Source organism: Montipora capricornis, chromosome 2 (assembly GCF_036669925.1).
Source record: "Montipora capricornis isolate CH-2021 chromosome 2, ASM3666992v2, whole genome shotgun sequence".
NCBI lineage: Eukaryota > Metazoa > Cnidaria > Anthozoa > Scleractinia > Acroporidae > Montipora > Montipora capricornis.
Window position 1 is genome coordinate 46,851,315 of NC_090884.1, and position 15,000 is coordinate 46,866,314.

General features: G+C 40.9%; 1 protein-coding gene across 1 annotated transcript; it reads right to left on the minus strand.

Annotated features, from left to right (window-relative positions):
- Positions 1-1,621: 1,621 nt before the first annotated feature.
- On the minus strand, positions 1,622-11,468 carry LOC138024382 (uncharacterized). The gene is made up of 2 exons (XM_068871583.1): positions 11,274-11,468; positions 1,622-4,110 (listed from the first exon to the last, which is right to left on the minus strand). The coding sequence occupies exon 2, from the start codon at positions 4,029-4,031 to the stop codon at positions 2,781-2,783; it is 1,251 nt and encodes a 416-aa protein (XP_068727684.1). The 5' UTR covers positions 4,032-4,110; positions 11,274-11,468; the 3' UTR covers positions 1,622-2,780.
- Between the last annotated feature and the right edge of the window lie 3,532 nt (positions 11,469-15,000).

Consider the following 15,000-nt stretch of genomic DNA (forward strand, 5'->3'; position numbering starts at 1 on the left):
CCATAAACATACATTAAAGCCAACCTTCGGCCTAATTAGACCTAAACACAAGTTTTTAGGGCTAAGATTAGCATTGGTACACGGTTGGGGTTGTTTCTGTTCTGGCAATGACCTGTGACTTGTGACATGTGTTTTGTACCTGACCGAAATCATGACACCCATGAAACCAGTGAAACCATGACCAAAACTTGCTCTTACACCAGTCAGCGGCACTAGTATGTAAAGGAGGTAGTAGCCAAAACGCGGGGTCGGGGCCCGGGCCCGGATGTCTTTTTTTCCTAATTTGTTTTGTTTCAATTTTTGTCGTTATTCTCCTGTACTGTTATTTTCGAATGATCGGCATCTGTCCTTCATTTATGGTGGAAATTACCCCCAAAAAATTAAGGAACCCACGGAATGTATGAAAGCTCTTAAGGGACATCTTTGTTTTTTATTTCTAAATCGGACTTTGTTTTTTTGTGTTTTTAAAGTCGCAGTTGGTTTTTGCGAGCATCTTTATCTTTCCGAAAACTGGAGTTTGTTTTCTGTTTTTCAAAAATAAGAGAATTGCGAAACTGCCAAAATTGGAGTTTATGGAATTTACATCAAGTGCCAGAGACACTGAAGACCCGCTGAGCTCCACACTTAAAAATCGCATTGTAATGTTTTTGGTTCACAACCATTCAAATGGAGATGAATTGCGCGTATTCTTACAATAGTTGAATAAGAGTCACTTCGAAACCGAGACAAACAGCAACTTAGCATATCCTTCCGAGGGAACAACCAAAAATGACTGACATTCCGCAAATGGTCAAAGACGCAATTCTCATGGCTAGCGATCCAGTGCCTGAATATTCGGTGGAGGTAGGAGGTTATGACTTCGGCAATGACGTAAACTATCGCGCGTTACTTGACTCGTGTACCGGACATCAGGATTTCAGGTAACACACTTCGGAAGGGCTGTCGACGGAGTAAACGAAATGGTAAGATCGATCTTACAAGTTTAGCCTACGCCACTATTGTGTTCGTGTAGCGGCATCGTCTGAAGAACATGTCCATTCATTTGGCATGGTACTGTATTTGTTTAAAGATGGAGAACACCTCCCACCAATGTTGGCTGGGTTCGATTCCCTGGTTCGGCGTCATGCGTTGTTGAGTTTGTTGGTTCTCGATCTAGTTTAAATTCTCCGAGAACTCAATTAAGTCGCGAGAGCGATTCTAGAATATCGGCCACGAGCTTATGCGACAGTAATTAATAAAAAAGACGGAAAATATTGTGAGCCTGATTAGAGGAAAACGGTGTACAATATTGTCGTGATTCGCGTGACAATTATCAGATGACACCGAATATTTAATGTATGTATCTTTTGCTCTTGTGATCACGCTCTCTCGAAGACGCGCAGCTTGACTTCTCTGTCTTCTGATATTAGACCAACAAACACAGCACTTGATACAAACAGGGTCAAGTTTTTGCATGTATTGTATATTAACAAGTTATCGTGCAATTTGGGACAAATCAGCTCTCAAATTATTCAAGTTGCACTCGCCCTGCCCTACGGGCTTGTGCAATTTGGTTGCCTTTGAAAATTTAGTCGAGCTGATTTATCCCAAATTGAGCAGCTTGAACGATGGTAATTACCCATATAAATTATAGATTCATTGGCAGAAAGTGACTTTTAATTTTTGTCCAAAGAAAATCCGTTTTCACAAAATGACAATCATTTGCACATGCTATTTAACACAATCTATATTTGAGAATACATATTCTCTCATTTGCATATGAATAGGGTGTATTGTTATATGCCTCATTTTTCAAAGGATGCTGCTGCACGAATACAACAGCCAGTAATTCCAGAAATGCTCCCAATTTTTTTTTCAACAAAAGACATTTAATGACACAGTTTGCCTTGGGGAGGGGGGCGGACTCCCATATAAAAGGGGGAGGGATGCTCGTTGTCTCACTTAGGGGTGTAACTTTCGGTCTCACTTAGGGTGTTCTGGGAAAAACGCCATTATATGTACCCGTGAAGATCTCCTTTAGGGTTGCACGTGACGAAATATAAAAGTGTATATTTTCTATGTTACTTTTTAATTTTTTTTATTTACTCGACTGATTCATATAACATGAAAAAAGGCCTTTTTTAGGGGTCAAAGAAGCCTCGGCCATGCCCAGATTGGTCTTCTTTAGGGTTAGCATTCCTCCCATTTTTATATGAAATGACCCCACATTTATCTGGACAATTATTTAAGCAATCTTGCCTCTTATAGACACATGAAAAATTCAGCTGGTTCCAAAACGATTCGAACCCATGACCTCTGCGATGTCATTTTTCAGTTTTTTAGCTTTAAAATTTAGGGGATTTTTTCCTGGATCCATCAAGGGAACAGAGACCTCTGTTAGCAGGGAAGGTTATAGGATGCGCACTGCTGTTTTGTTATCCATGGTTGATCAATTCTATTAGCACTAAGAGCTACAAATCAAAAAACGGAAGTATGTCATTTATGCGTTATCTCAGTTGACAAGTATCTCATTATATAAGGCGACGTTTAAAACGGGCCTAACAATCATATCAGTTTACCTTTCCAGTTTTTATGATTGCTTCATGTTCAATAGATCAGTAGCAGTTGTTGTTGAGTCGTGTTGCGTGTGAATACAGATTTATAACGTGGTCCACCCACAGCGAGATTAGCCTTAGCTACTTGCGGGCCACTCAACCTTTTTAATGAATATGTAATCAGTTTTTGAAATAAAATTGTCTTCGTCTTCGTTTTATGACAGTCGTGTCAAAACTGCTCGAACATCACGAGGCAAACAGTTTCTTGGTTGCGATGGTCAAAACAAATTGCACCGTTGTCATGAAACCAGTCACGGATATTAGCACCTTAGTCACGTTGATGCCGAACAGTCTGAACGCAAAGTACGTTGCCATCTGAACACGATTGATGAAGAAATCCAACGAGGTTACACTGAAATTACCCAGAGGTCTCTCATCCGTCCGCACCTGCGTACGGTTCACCCACTCACGAAATCTGTTACAGTGCACCGTCACCATTGCAGCCCAAAACAGCGGCGACATAAAGAAGAAGAAAACCAAGCTAGAAAAGAGTATCTCGCAGACGGTGATGAGGCGACTTGGCAGCCAGAGCTCTGACATCGGAAGAGGATTTGACCATGAGCAGTTATAAAACACCAGCCTGACTATATCCGCTTCACCCTCTCTGGAGGCCAGGATTTGCCAGAGGTGGAAGTTGACCAGCCATATGACAAAAAAGCAAATAACATTTACCCGCAACCACCACTTGATTGCGTCGATTTCTTCCTGCATGAAATCACACAGTTCTTGATACTCGGTCAGTGCCTCGCTCAGGCCCTCAGACCATGTTTGAAATTTTCTCTTGAAATCGTTTATTCTGATTTTGATAACGGAGCAGGCTGTACTAAACGCCAGATTTATCCCCACGCTTGCCAACGCGCAGTAAATGTAACCGAAAAAGTAAACTACCGTGATTTGAAGCCATGGCACGGGACGAATGGGTTGCATGACATAAAGATACACAAGCAAGGCAAGATACGGTAACGTTAGAATCCCAAATACGACTGTCACGATTACACACGTCCGGCAAAAGTTCGCTCGCTGAAAAGCCAAGTAAATATTCCTTCGCAATCGTTCTTGATTTCTGAACCCGTAAAGAGCACCGAAATGATGTGAGAGTGCTAGGCCAGAGAACAGAAGCACAGTCGGCAGACCGCTGGGAGAAGACATAATGGGATTCTTCGAGACACAAACAGCAAGAGAAATTGGAGGTAACCACATCGTCACAGAGACAAGAAGGGCAAACTTTCTTGATCTCTCTCCTCCGATCAGACCCGCACATTGCAACGCTTTGAAAACAAACGCCGTTCTTTTCTCCACAACCTCGGAAGGCCCACTTTCGTTTTCACAGTCTAACACCTCGTTCCTTCCGCTGTTTTCAATAAAGCCGTATTGGTTCAACGGAGTGACCTCGACAAGTAGTTGAGGAGAAGTTGCCCTAACATCACGGTTTGACATAACGAAGCCCTGTGGATGGAATCTTCTTCTTTCGTTTGACAGGTTTGAGTCACCAGTTCGTTGCAGCTTCAGTGTTACTCTGAAGTTGATACAAAGAGAAAGCAATATTACCGAGTAGTCCTGTTGCGGGACTCCCTCTTACCCCGCCCTGAAAATGGGCCTTCCGGGACTCCCTCTTACCCCGCCCTGAAAATGGGCCTGGAACCCAGGCGGGAAAAGAGAGAGTCCTGTATTACTTGCAGGCGCATGCTCAGAACGACGCCATTTTTTCCCCCAAAACTGGGGGAACAACCATATTTGGAAAGAGATTCCTAATTTGGGCATAGTTTATTTGGAGTGTTTTTATACTGAAAACATGGCGGATAATGTATAAGGAAATTTATGATGCCACGTTTCCGGAGGCATTTGATTTCGCATTTGAGAAATGTCAGTTTAACTTTGTGCCCAAGGCGGAAAAACTTCAAGCTATCCATGCAGTCGTTATCGGTAATGATGTTTTTGTTAAAGAAGGAACAGGAGTTGGCAAGTGTGTTTGTTACGTTGAAGTTCCTTATGTTTGTGATTTTCTTGGTATCCGGTCAACTCGCCTACGCCAACTCGCCTACGTAGGCGAATTTGATTACCATCATAGGCGAGTTCGTTATTCCTCATAGTTGTCTAAAATGTGTTGTAAAATGTGTTTGATCTGCTCTGTTAAAAATAGATTTGACATAAATAAGCATACATTACGTTTGGCGGGAAGAAAGTCACGTGTAAAAGAAGAACTTGTAGTCTGAGTTTTGATCGATCGTCGGATTGCTTCGAGTGTCAAGTTGAGTATTGAGTTTTAGATTTCAACCGTGCTTAAGGCCTGAAACGGTCGAGTGAAGTGGTAATTCGTATGGAAAATTGTAAAGAGATTATTCACCAGGGCCCAGTTGTTCAAAAGCCGATTAACGCTAATCCTAGATTAAAAATTAACCAAGGAGTTTATTTCTCTACTCCCAAATGCTGTTCCACGCTGATATTCGGCAAGACTTAACATTAGAGGAAGTCAATCTTGAAAAACAAAAATAAGCAAAAGAAATTTTCACCAAAAAGTTGAAGAAATGAAACCAAAGTTTACGCTAATCCTGGATTAGGTTAACCGGCTTTCGAACAACCGGGCCCAGGAAATGAATTAAATATACCATAAAGATTCATTACATGGTCCTTTCGAGTCGGAGGAAATACAAGAAGGAGTAGAACAACAAAGCTGTTGCCGTCATCGAAGGATTTTTTGAATTGGAAAAAGGCGAAGTCTACTCAAAAAGGGTGTTTATGGACATAAAGCGTCATGAATATCGACAAGAACAGGAAAATACGAGATGCACACAGGACCTTTGTGTACAAAACAGCGGGGAATTTAAGCGCAAATGTGGAGAAAATTTTGACAGAACACGTGGGAGATTTAACGTCGTTCGGGGAAAAGTTAACGGCTCTGAAAGCCTTGTTGACCGAAAAATTGGAAACGACCAAAAAGCTGGATGAAACAATATTAGAGCTGACCAAACCAAAGGAACTGGAGAAAGAAATAGAAGATTCTGGTGAGTTTTGTGAGCACGTTTACAGTATTTTAGCGAAAATCGATTTGAGTTTGGAGAAAGGGAAACATGGCGAACACACACAGGCCCATGCGACAAATCAGGAAAATAGTAGTACCAGAAATACCGAAAGCGCAAAAGTGAAACTACCTAAACTCGAACTCAAATCATTTTCGGGAAATTATCAAGAATGGCAGGGTTTCTGGGATTCTGGGACACATTTCAATATGCTGTCGATGGAAATACTGGCATCTCGGCCATTGAAAAATTCACCTATCTGAAGAGTTGTGTAACAAGCAATGCTGAATCCGCGATTGCTGGACTGCCTCTGACCGCAGACAATTATAAAGTAGCCATTGACATTCTTAAGGACCGATTTGGTAAACCGCAGTTGCTGATATCAAATTATATGAATGCCTTATTGAAACTTCAATCTGTCAATTCAGTGCATGAAACAAAGAAATTACGTGAATTGTTTGACAAGATTGAAATCAACATTCGAGGTTTGAATGCGTTAGGAGTTGAATCACGGTCCTTTGGGAATTTATTGGTCCCAGTCGTGATGGAAAAAATCCCCTCAGAGTTACGATTGGTTGTAAGCCGTAAGTTTGGCAGTGAGGAATCATGGAATCTTGATGCCTTGTTGAGTGCACTGAAAACTGAGTTGGAAGCCAGGGAAAGATGTACTGCAATGAAGACAAGTGGTGCAAATGCCAATACACCCAGGTTTGAACAGTACAGAGCAAGAAGCAAACAACCCCATTCTGCCTCTGCCCTTTATACAGGCAGTGAGGAATTCACTCAACAATGTGTTTTTTGCAAGAAGAATCACAAGTCAATTAACTGCATGACCATCACTGAACCGAAAGCTAGGAGAACAATTCTGAGACGAAATGGCAAGTGTTTTGTGTGCCTGAAGGGTGGCCATATCTCCACAAATTGTCCGTCAAAGGCAAAATGCTTTAACTGTGACCATGTAACACCTTAACACCATGTAACCATTTGTGAAAGAATAAGGAACAATCCAACATCCAGGAATGTAGTTCGTGACGAGGAAACACCACATGGATCTGGATCATCTCAAGATAGGAGCAGAGAAGCTGCAACTTCAGCAATGCACGTTAGCAACAATGCCAACTCTGTGTTGTTACAGGTAGCCCAAGCCTTTGTTTGCAGACCAGATAACCAACAACTTGGATTGAATGCCCATGTGATATTTGATTCCTGTAGCCAGAGATCATACATAACCAGTAAGGCATGTGAACAATTGAACCTACCAACCATTGGTAAGGAGACACTTTTGATCAAAACATTTGGAGATAACTCAGCCTCTTTGAAGGAATGTGATGTTGTGCAACTGTGTGTCAGAACATTGGATGAAATGAATGTGTATATCACTTCATATGTTGTACCAGTAATTTGCATCCCAGTGTCCAATCAACGGTCTCGAACCACGTTGGAATGCTACCCCTACTTGCAGGGTCTACGACTTGCATGTGATACAAGTGATTCTGTCAGTGTTGATGTGCTGATAGGAGCAGATTATTACTGGTCGTTTTTTACTGGGAACATCATTAAAGGAGATCCCTATGGACCAGTAGCCCTTGAAACCAATTTAGGTTGGGTTTTATCAGGACCAACTATGTGCTCAACATTGACAAGGTCATGCACTGTGAATCTGAGTTCCACGCATGTGTTAAAGATAGAGTCCACAGAGATAAGTGATATGAAGGATGATCTGCAGAAATTTTGGGACTTAGAAACTTTGGGCATTAAGGAACATGAAACTTCAGTCTATGACAAGTTTTCAAATGACATCACATTTAATGGAAAGAGATACCAGGTCAAGTTACCATTCAAGGATAATCACCCCATGTTACCAGACAATTATACAGTGGCATTGCGTAGACTGACAACAACAATCAAGAAGCTCAAGAACCAACCAGAAATTCTGAAGCAGTATGATGGTGTGATTAGAGAGCAACTGCACAGTGGTGTGGTTGAAATGGTACCACAAGATCAAATACCACCGCCTGGAGATGTCCACTATCTTCCACACAGGACAGTAGTGAGACTTGACAGAGATACAACTAAGGTTAGAGTTGTATACGATGCCTCATATAAGGTGTTTGGGCCTAGTTTAAATGACTGTCTGCACATTGGACCTTCTCTTAATCCCTTGCTATTTGACATTTTGCTGAGATTCAGAGTCCATGAAGTTGCCCTAACTGCAGACATTGAGAAGACGTTTTTGAACATTGAGATTGACCCTGAACACAGGGACTTTGTGAGATTTTTATGGGTTGAAGATCCGAATAAGGAAAGTCCAGAAGTCATGGTACTACGTTTTGCATTCATTTACAAGTATAGGAGTTGACTTTGCGGGCCCTGTTTATGTCAAGGACATTTATCACAAGAGTGATGATATGAACAAGGCATACATCGTGTTATACACTTGTGCCTCCAATCGTGCAGTTCATCTCGACGTCGTCCCGAGGTTGACAACCGAAGCTTTCGTGAGAAGTTTTAAAAGGTTCATTGCCAGACGAGGTGTTCCAAATCTTGTAGTGTCAGATAATGGATCCACTTTCAAGAGTGAAGAGCTGAAGAAGTTGCTAGCAGACCACCGCATAGAATGGAAATTTAATGTCGCGTTAGCTCCTTGGTGGGGAGGATTTTTTGAACGTCTCGTTAGATCAACTAAACGCTGTCTCAAGAAAACCTTAGGAACCGCGAGAGTCAGTTATGAAGAATTGCTCTCTGTTGTTGTGGAAATAGAGGGAATACTGAATTCACGACCTCTCACGTACGTGGATGATGAATTACGAAGTCCGTTGACGCCGTCACAATTGGTTATTGGTCGTCGCCTGTTGAGTAAAGAAGAGAAAACTCCCTCGGAAGCGCGACGTGCGAAGTATCTGACAACTGTTCTGTCGCAGTTTTGGAGACGTTGGCTGAAGGAGTACTTGACAGAGTTACGTGTCCATCATAATTGCCAACTGAAAAACAGGCAACCAACTGTCAATGTAGGAGACGTTGTTTGCATTCACAAGGACAGGACGCCGAGACTATTTTGGAATATGGGAGTGGTCAAAGCCCTCATTACAGGACGAGATGGATTTCACCGAGCAGCAGTGGTGAGAACTCGAAGTGGAGATCGAGTAATCGACGTGACAAGACCCTTAAAGAAGTTGTTTCCTGTAGAAACTGGATTAGGAGTACATGAACGTCAGAAAGGGAACACTATTTTCCAATTACCTTTGTGGGAAACGCTGCACAAGAACACGTAGCTGAACATTAAGGATTGCAAAATAAACAATGATGAACCCTCTCTTTTTTTCTGTTTATGTCGCTACGAACTTCAGTCGTTAATTGTTGATTGACCCTTGTCAATCAAGGAGGGGAGTGTGTTAAAAATAGATTTGACATAAATAAGCATACATTACGTGTGGCGGGAAGAAAGTCACGTGTAAAAGAAGAACTTGTAGTCTGAGTTTTGATCGATCGTCGGATCGCTTCGAGTGTCAAGTTGAGTATTGAGTTTTAGATTTCAACCGTGCTTAAGGCCTGAAACGGTCGAGTGAAGTGGTAATTCGTATGGAAAATTGTAAAGAGATTATTCACCAGGAAATGAATTAAATATACCATAAAGATTCATTACATGCTCCCAATAGCAGAATGATCGCGATAACCAACACAAATTTAAGAATTACGGTCAGTCACTTCACCAAAGTTCTGTCTTGTGTATTAATAGGATCATTCAATTGACATAAACGCTGAACTGGATGGGTTGATAAAAAAAGTTGTGGTGTTGTTTCGGCGGTTGTCGCAATAATAATCAGACCTAATAATGGTAAAGTGTTGTCGTCATGAGAAATAGAGTTCGTGATGTGTAGTTTAAGCGCGGCTCAATCTTTTAATTCAAACTGACATCGCTTTGCACGGCACTTAGCAAAGAAGGTGAAACATTCTGAACTTCAATAGCATATTGTTTGAAGACCTTAATGATATGTATACAAACCTGTTAATGTCAATTGCGCAGCCCTTAGCAAAGAAGGTGAGACTTTTTCAAAATCAATAGGATATTGTTTAAAGACCTTAATGATATGTATCCTCAACAAAGAATAAAAAACTGCATGAAATTGAGCACTGCTATAAAAGGGGCTGTAGTTTCTTGTTCATTTCATTCCACTAAGGTTTTGGTCAATTTCTCAGTTAGTACGCGCTCTGTGATTGGTCAATTTTTCCGGCCGTGTGATACGGCCTGCTAAACTTAAACCTCGACAACTTCAACTAGTAGTTTCCTTTTCCACGCCGCGACGATGACCTTATTATTTTATTCTATCACGCGTTTCATGGTACGATGCTCACACGCTCCGACCAACTCTGCTCCGACCTTGAACTCGGTTAGTAAAAGGTATATATAGTGTACGCACGCGAAATCATCAATCAAATTAATTCATGAGTAACAGGCTCACTCTTTTACACTGGTATCACTGAGATAAAAACAATACAAACCCGTTTTCACTTGAAGTGTCACTTGCGCGGCATTTAGCAAAAAAGTAGCCTGCGAAAGCATCCGTTTCTCCTTCGCTCTTCGCCGCTGGGGACGTTTGCGTCCCAGCGGCGAAGAGCGAAGGAGAAACGGATGCTTTCGCAGGCTAGCGAAGAAGGTGAGACTTTTTCAAAATCAATAGGATATTGTTTGAAGACCCTAATGATATGTATCCTCGACAAAGAATTGAAAACGCCAACAATATCTGCCAATCACATTGCTGCGATTTCGATCCGTCCTGAAATCGAGTACTGCTATAAAAATGGGAGGAGCTCTTGACGAACTTAACACCATTCAATATGAGGTCAGTCCACTGAAATTGGGTTACTGGAACTAAGCCGAACTTAAACTGAAAACACTTACTAATTAAAATACCTATTACGTCTGTTTTTATTTACTCACAAAATTTATCAGAACTGATGTTGTAATAAAGTGGCGTTCAAAGGTCAAAAGTGAGGAACACGACAACATTGCAGTCATTTTCCTAAAATATGCTCGTTAATTTCCGGGGTCAAATCATAAGTAGTTCACATGACTCAATCGACTGAGAATTTGCTGTTTTAATGAAGTTATTTTAGTTCCCTGCCTTTCGTGCATCACGATTATTTTACCTCTTTTAAGTAAAAATATTATCAGTGAGACAAAATAGGAAATATTATGTGGAGATATCGTAATACGTTACAAACTGCTTTAAAATTTCCTCAGAAGGAAGCTCTGAGAATGTACATACATTGTTAGTTTAATAATTATGCATGAATTTTGTAAGGGAATTAATGCTATTATTGCCAGTTAATTTTACTATTAATCGTCTTTCGTGGCTCCGAAGGGGGATAGCCTAGTTGCTTGCGCTTTGTTAAGGCCAATTTCGACTTTACAAGCTAAGTGGGCTGGTTTTAAACATACCAAAGCTGGATCATACAAAAACTGAGCTGTATCTCATGTGAAGTATCGGATATGATCAATATTGATGAATTTGCCTTCAGGGATTTCGGCAACCGTGACCTGTGAAGATCTCTCAGTCACATCGTGAATTTCGGCATGGAAGATTTACAAATTGATGTACTTCTGAAATGCGGACGTTTTCATTTGATGCTTAGTCGTGTAGATTGTACAGACTACCCTTACCTTCAGTGCTGAGGTCGGATGATCTGCTCTGGCGATGATCTTGAAATGATGGGATGGTGCTACTCGATGAGGCTTTTATAGGGTTTCAGGGATTCTCGGAACCCGTTGACCTTAAGTCACTATGTCTCATTTTACAACAATTAAGCTTCTGTCTACCATAGTAAAAAACATACCCAATTCAAGACTTGAGTGAACAAACCATACTCTCAGGGTTCGCACACTTTTTCAGACCAAAAATTCACGGACTTTTCAAGGATTTTCAAGGGCCAAATTTTGAAATTTCAAGGACCTCTTTTTTATTTACGTCGATGAATTTACCCATAGAAATGGTCTTCCTCATTTTCCGTAACGTACATGCGTGAAAATAATGTACGTTTGTATGACATGACTTGAGTGGCTGATTATTTTCACTGAAGTTTTCAAAGATTAAAAATGCGGGCCAGAAAAAAATTCAAGGACTTTCAAAGACCAGAAATGAAGAGCAGAGATTTTCAAGGATTTTCAAGGCCTTGAAAATGCACTCTCAAAATTCAAGGCTTTTCAAGGCTTTTCAAGACGCGTACGAACCCTGCACTCTATTTAAGACCAAAACGGCTAAAAAATCATACACTTTGGGCTACCAATGTAGCATACAGGGGAGGACCCCGCTCACGGAACCCGCCAGGAGTTTTACCTGACTGCATTTTTAAGTCGACCTGTGCTGAAATGGGACGTTGTGAGATCTCAAAACGTTGGCAGACATTGGGAGCAGTACCAGTCCAGAAGAAAGACAGCAAGGCAGCTTTTGAAGTCTTGCTCAAAACTGTATGGGCCAACCCGCATACAGTAAACATATAGAAAGGATATTCAGTAGTTTTCCTTGTATTGTATTCAGGCATTAAGCAAGAAATATTCCTTGTATTGTAAATAAAACCTTCAGATGTGAAGCTAAAAATAACTAGGTAGTACAGGATTATTCTATTTGGGAAAGTGTTGCGCGTATTGTAAGTTATTTTGAGGATACCTAAACTTCGAGCCAGGATTCGAGCTAGGATCCGAGCCAGGATTCCAGCCAGGATTCGAGCTAAGATGAGCTTTCTCCGCTATTTATTCTCGAATCTCTCGGTTAGGTTAGGTCTCGAATCGGTTAGGTTTGGTCTGTTTAGGTTGGTTCTAGTCTAGTTAGGTCTAGTTAGGGTTAGGGTAGCTCTCAGTTAGGTTAGGTTAGGTTAGGTTAGGTCTCGGTTAGGTCTCGAATCCTGGCTCGGATCCTAGCTCGGATCCTGGCTCGAATCCTGGCTCGGATCCTGGCTCGGTTCCTAGCTCGGATCCTAGCTCGGATCCTGGCTCGGATCCTGGCTCTATTCTTAGTTTATCTCAGTTATTTTAGTTGCTCATTGTTGTAAATAAAGCGGTTTGTATTATGGCAAGTAGGTACTTCATATATTTCCACTCGTAAGTGGACTTCTCTCTCTCTAGTATTTCAAAAAGACATTTTATTATATGGGGCCGCGGGCGCATCTATCGCAATTCTTCTCATTTGATAGAACTTCAGAACTATTGATTGTCGGTTGTGTAGCGTTACCCTGAAATAAAATCATTTTCCTTGAACCAATTGACGAAATTCACGAACATTATAAACAATGCCAAGATGACGTTCACAAGACCAAGAAAACGTGCTATAGTCGCAAACATTGTTCACAAAATGATAACCATGATAAAGTTACAAACGGCAAGCATTACTTGAGTGAACTCGCCTACGTAGGCGAGCTGACAAGTTGTAGGCGAGTTTGACCGTAGGCGAGTTTGAACGTAGGCGCGAGTTGACCGGTATTCGATTTTCTTCGATCCGAGTCCGATGTTAGTTCTAAATCAGTCCTTCTAATCGTGAGTCCCTTAAAAGCACTTATGGAAGATCAGATTTATGACATACGAAAGTGTGGAATTTCGCGCCTGAAACTTCATGGTGAATTCCCAACTGAACATGATTTTGGCGCAGAAAAATATCAAATTTTGATATGCTCTCCCGAGAGTCTTTATGAAGAATCCGTGCGAGAACAGCTGCTGAAATTGCAAAAAATATATATATCGTACGCATGGCTGTTAACGAGGCGCAATGTGTGTTACAGTTGTAAGTATAAAACTGTTGGTTGTGGATGTGAATAGCTCAGCAATGACTAATAAATCTCCTGCTGGAACTCTTGTTTATTGATCATTACTTCTCTCGATCTATAATTTCTAGTTATATGATGACCGCACTGATCCAGTGTATTGATATTTGAGGTGCACAGTAATTATTGAAACTGTGATTCCATATTGTCTTAGGAGTTTAGTTTGGATACCCTATGTAATTATCTAAAACAATTAGAAAAAAATTGAAACGAAATTGAATCACGACCTGGACTTTTTGTTGTTGTTGATAGCGTAATTGTTCCTAATTTATACATGTATATGCACAGTCAAACATCAATTATCCGCACGTTGATTGTCAGGATTTTTTGTTTCTTCAAAATTTGTTCGTGAATATTAATGAATGAGGATGTTCAAGGTGATTTTCCTTCCACTAAAACCTTGAAAAATGCTACTTAAAAGCATCTTTCCTTCTGAAACGCATTGTTAGGGATGTAGTCAACATGTTTACAAACATTACTGATGATACCTCCAAAAAATACATCATCAGTCAGTTTTGCAGTCCTCAGAGTAGGCTCAGAGTGGTCATTGCCACAGTAGCTTTTAGGATGGACATAAACTGCCCTGATGTCTCTCAAGTCATTGGATCTCCTTGCAGCCTTTTGAATTATGCTCAGGAATCTGGCAGGTGTGGGAGGGATGGGACACAAGCAGTAGCCAAATTATATTACTCAAACAAAGAGTTTGGGATCTGTTCTTCCAAGTTTAACAGGAAGACAACAAAGTACCAATCTGAAATCTGTGATCTTCTGAAAATGAAGTTGTATGTCTGAAACAATTAAGAATGTCATTGGCTTTTACTTTTGCACTATTTTGATGGAGAAACAGATGCAAAGCAGGAAATTGAAAGTATGAGCATATGTATGTAACTGTGAAGAGTGCCTTCTCATTCAAGCCACGGATTCAGTAGAGGTTGATGACAAGCAAATGACAGACCAACCACCAGAAACTGAGAAGCCAGTTCTTAGTGGAGACCAGAGAAAGTGCACTGAAAATCAGCTGCTACAACTGAGAGCATTGCTGTTGAATACTACCCCTCTTCTTTCTCCTGACCATGGTACTGGATTTTTTTCTAACATTGTGAAACAATTGTGGAGAACTGTGAGACTGTTTTCACCACAGAAGATGTTCTCCAGAAAACAGATGTTTTAGACCCTATTTTGGCTCAGAATATCATTGACATTGTGGAAATGGAAGCAAACCCTGACATCCTGGTCTAAAAGTTAAGAAGTCCAACAGTGAAATTGTCTAGTCTGTTGATAAAACTCAACCTTCATGACCCAAAAATGTATCTTGGTTAAATGTAAGTGTAGTAGTTGTGAAACATTGAAAAAAAAAACACGAGGCTTTGCTTATATGACCTGGTGCAAAGTCAGGATGTTGAAACCCTGTTTTTCACACTGGTAAAGGGTCATGTTCACCTGAAAGACCTTGTGCAGTGAGGCTAGTTTTCCACAGTGGGAACATCTCTTAAAGGAATTTGTGAAAGCCTGATGGCACATCCAACCAATCAGGGCGTTGTATTAATTTTCAATGGTAGAGCCATTTTGCCAGACGA

What these genes read in the sequence shown, in the direction of transcription:
- LOC138024382 (XM_068871583.1), bottom strand. Translation starts at nt 4,031, where the DNA reads ATGTCAAACCGTGATGTTAGGGCAACTTCTCCTCAACTACTTGTCGAG.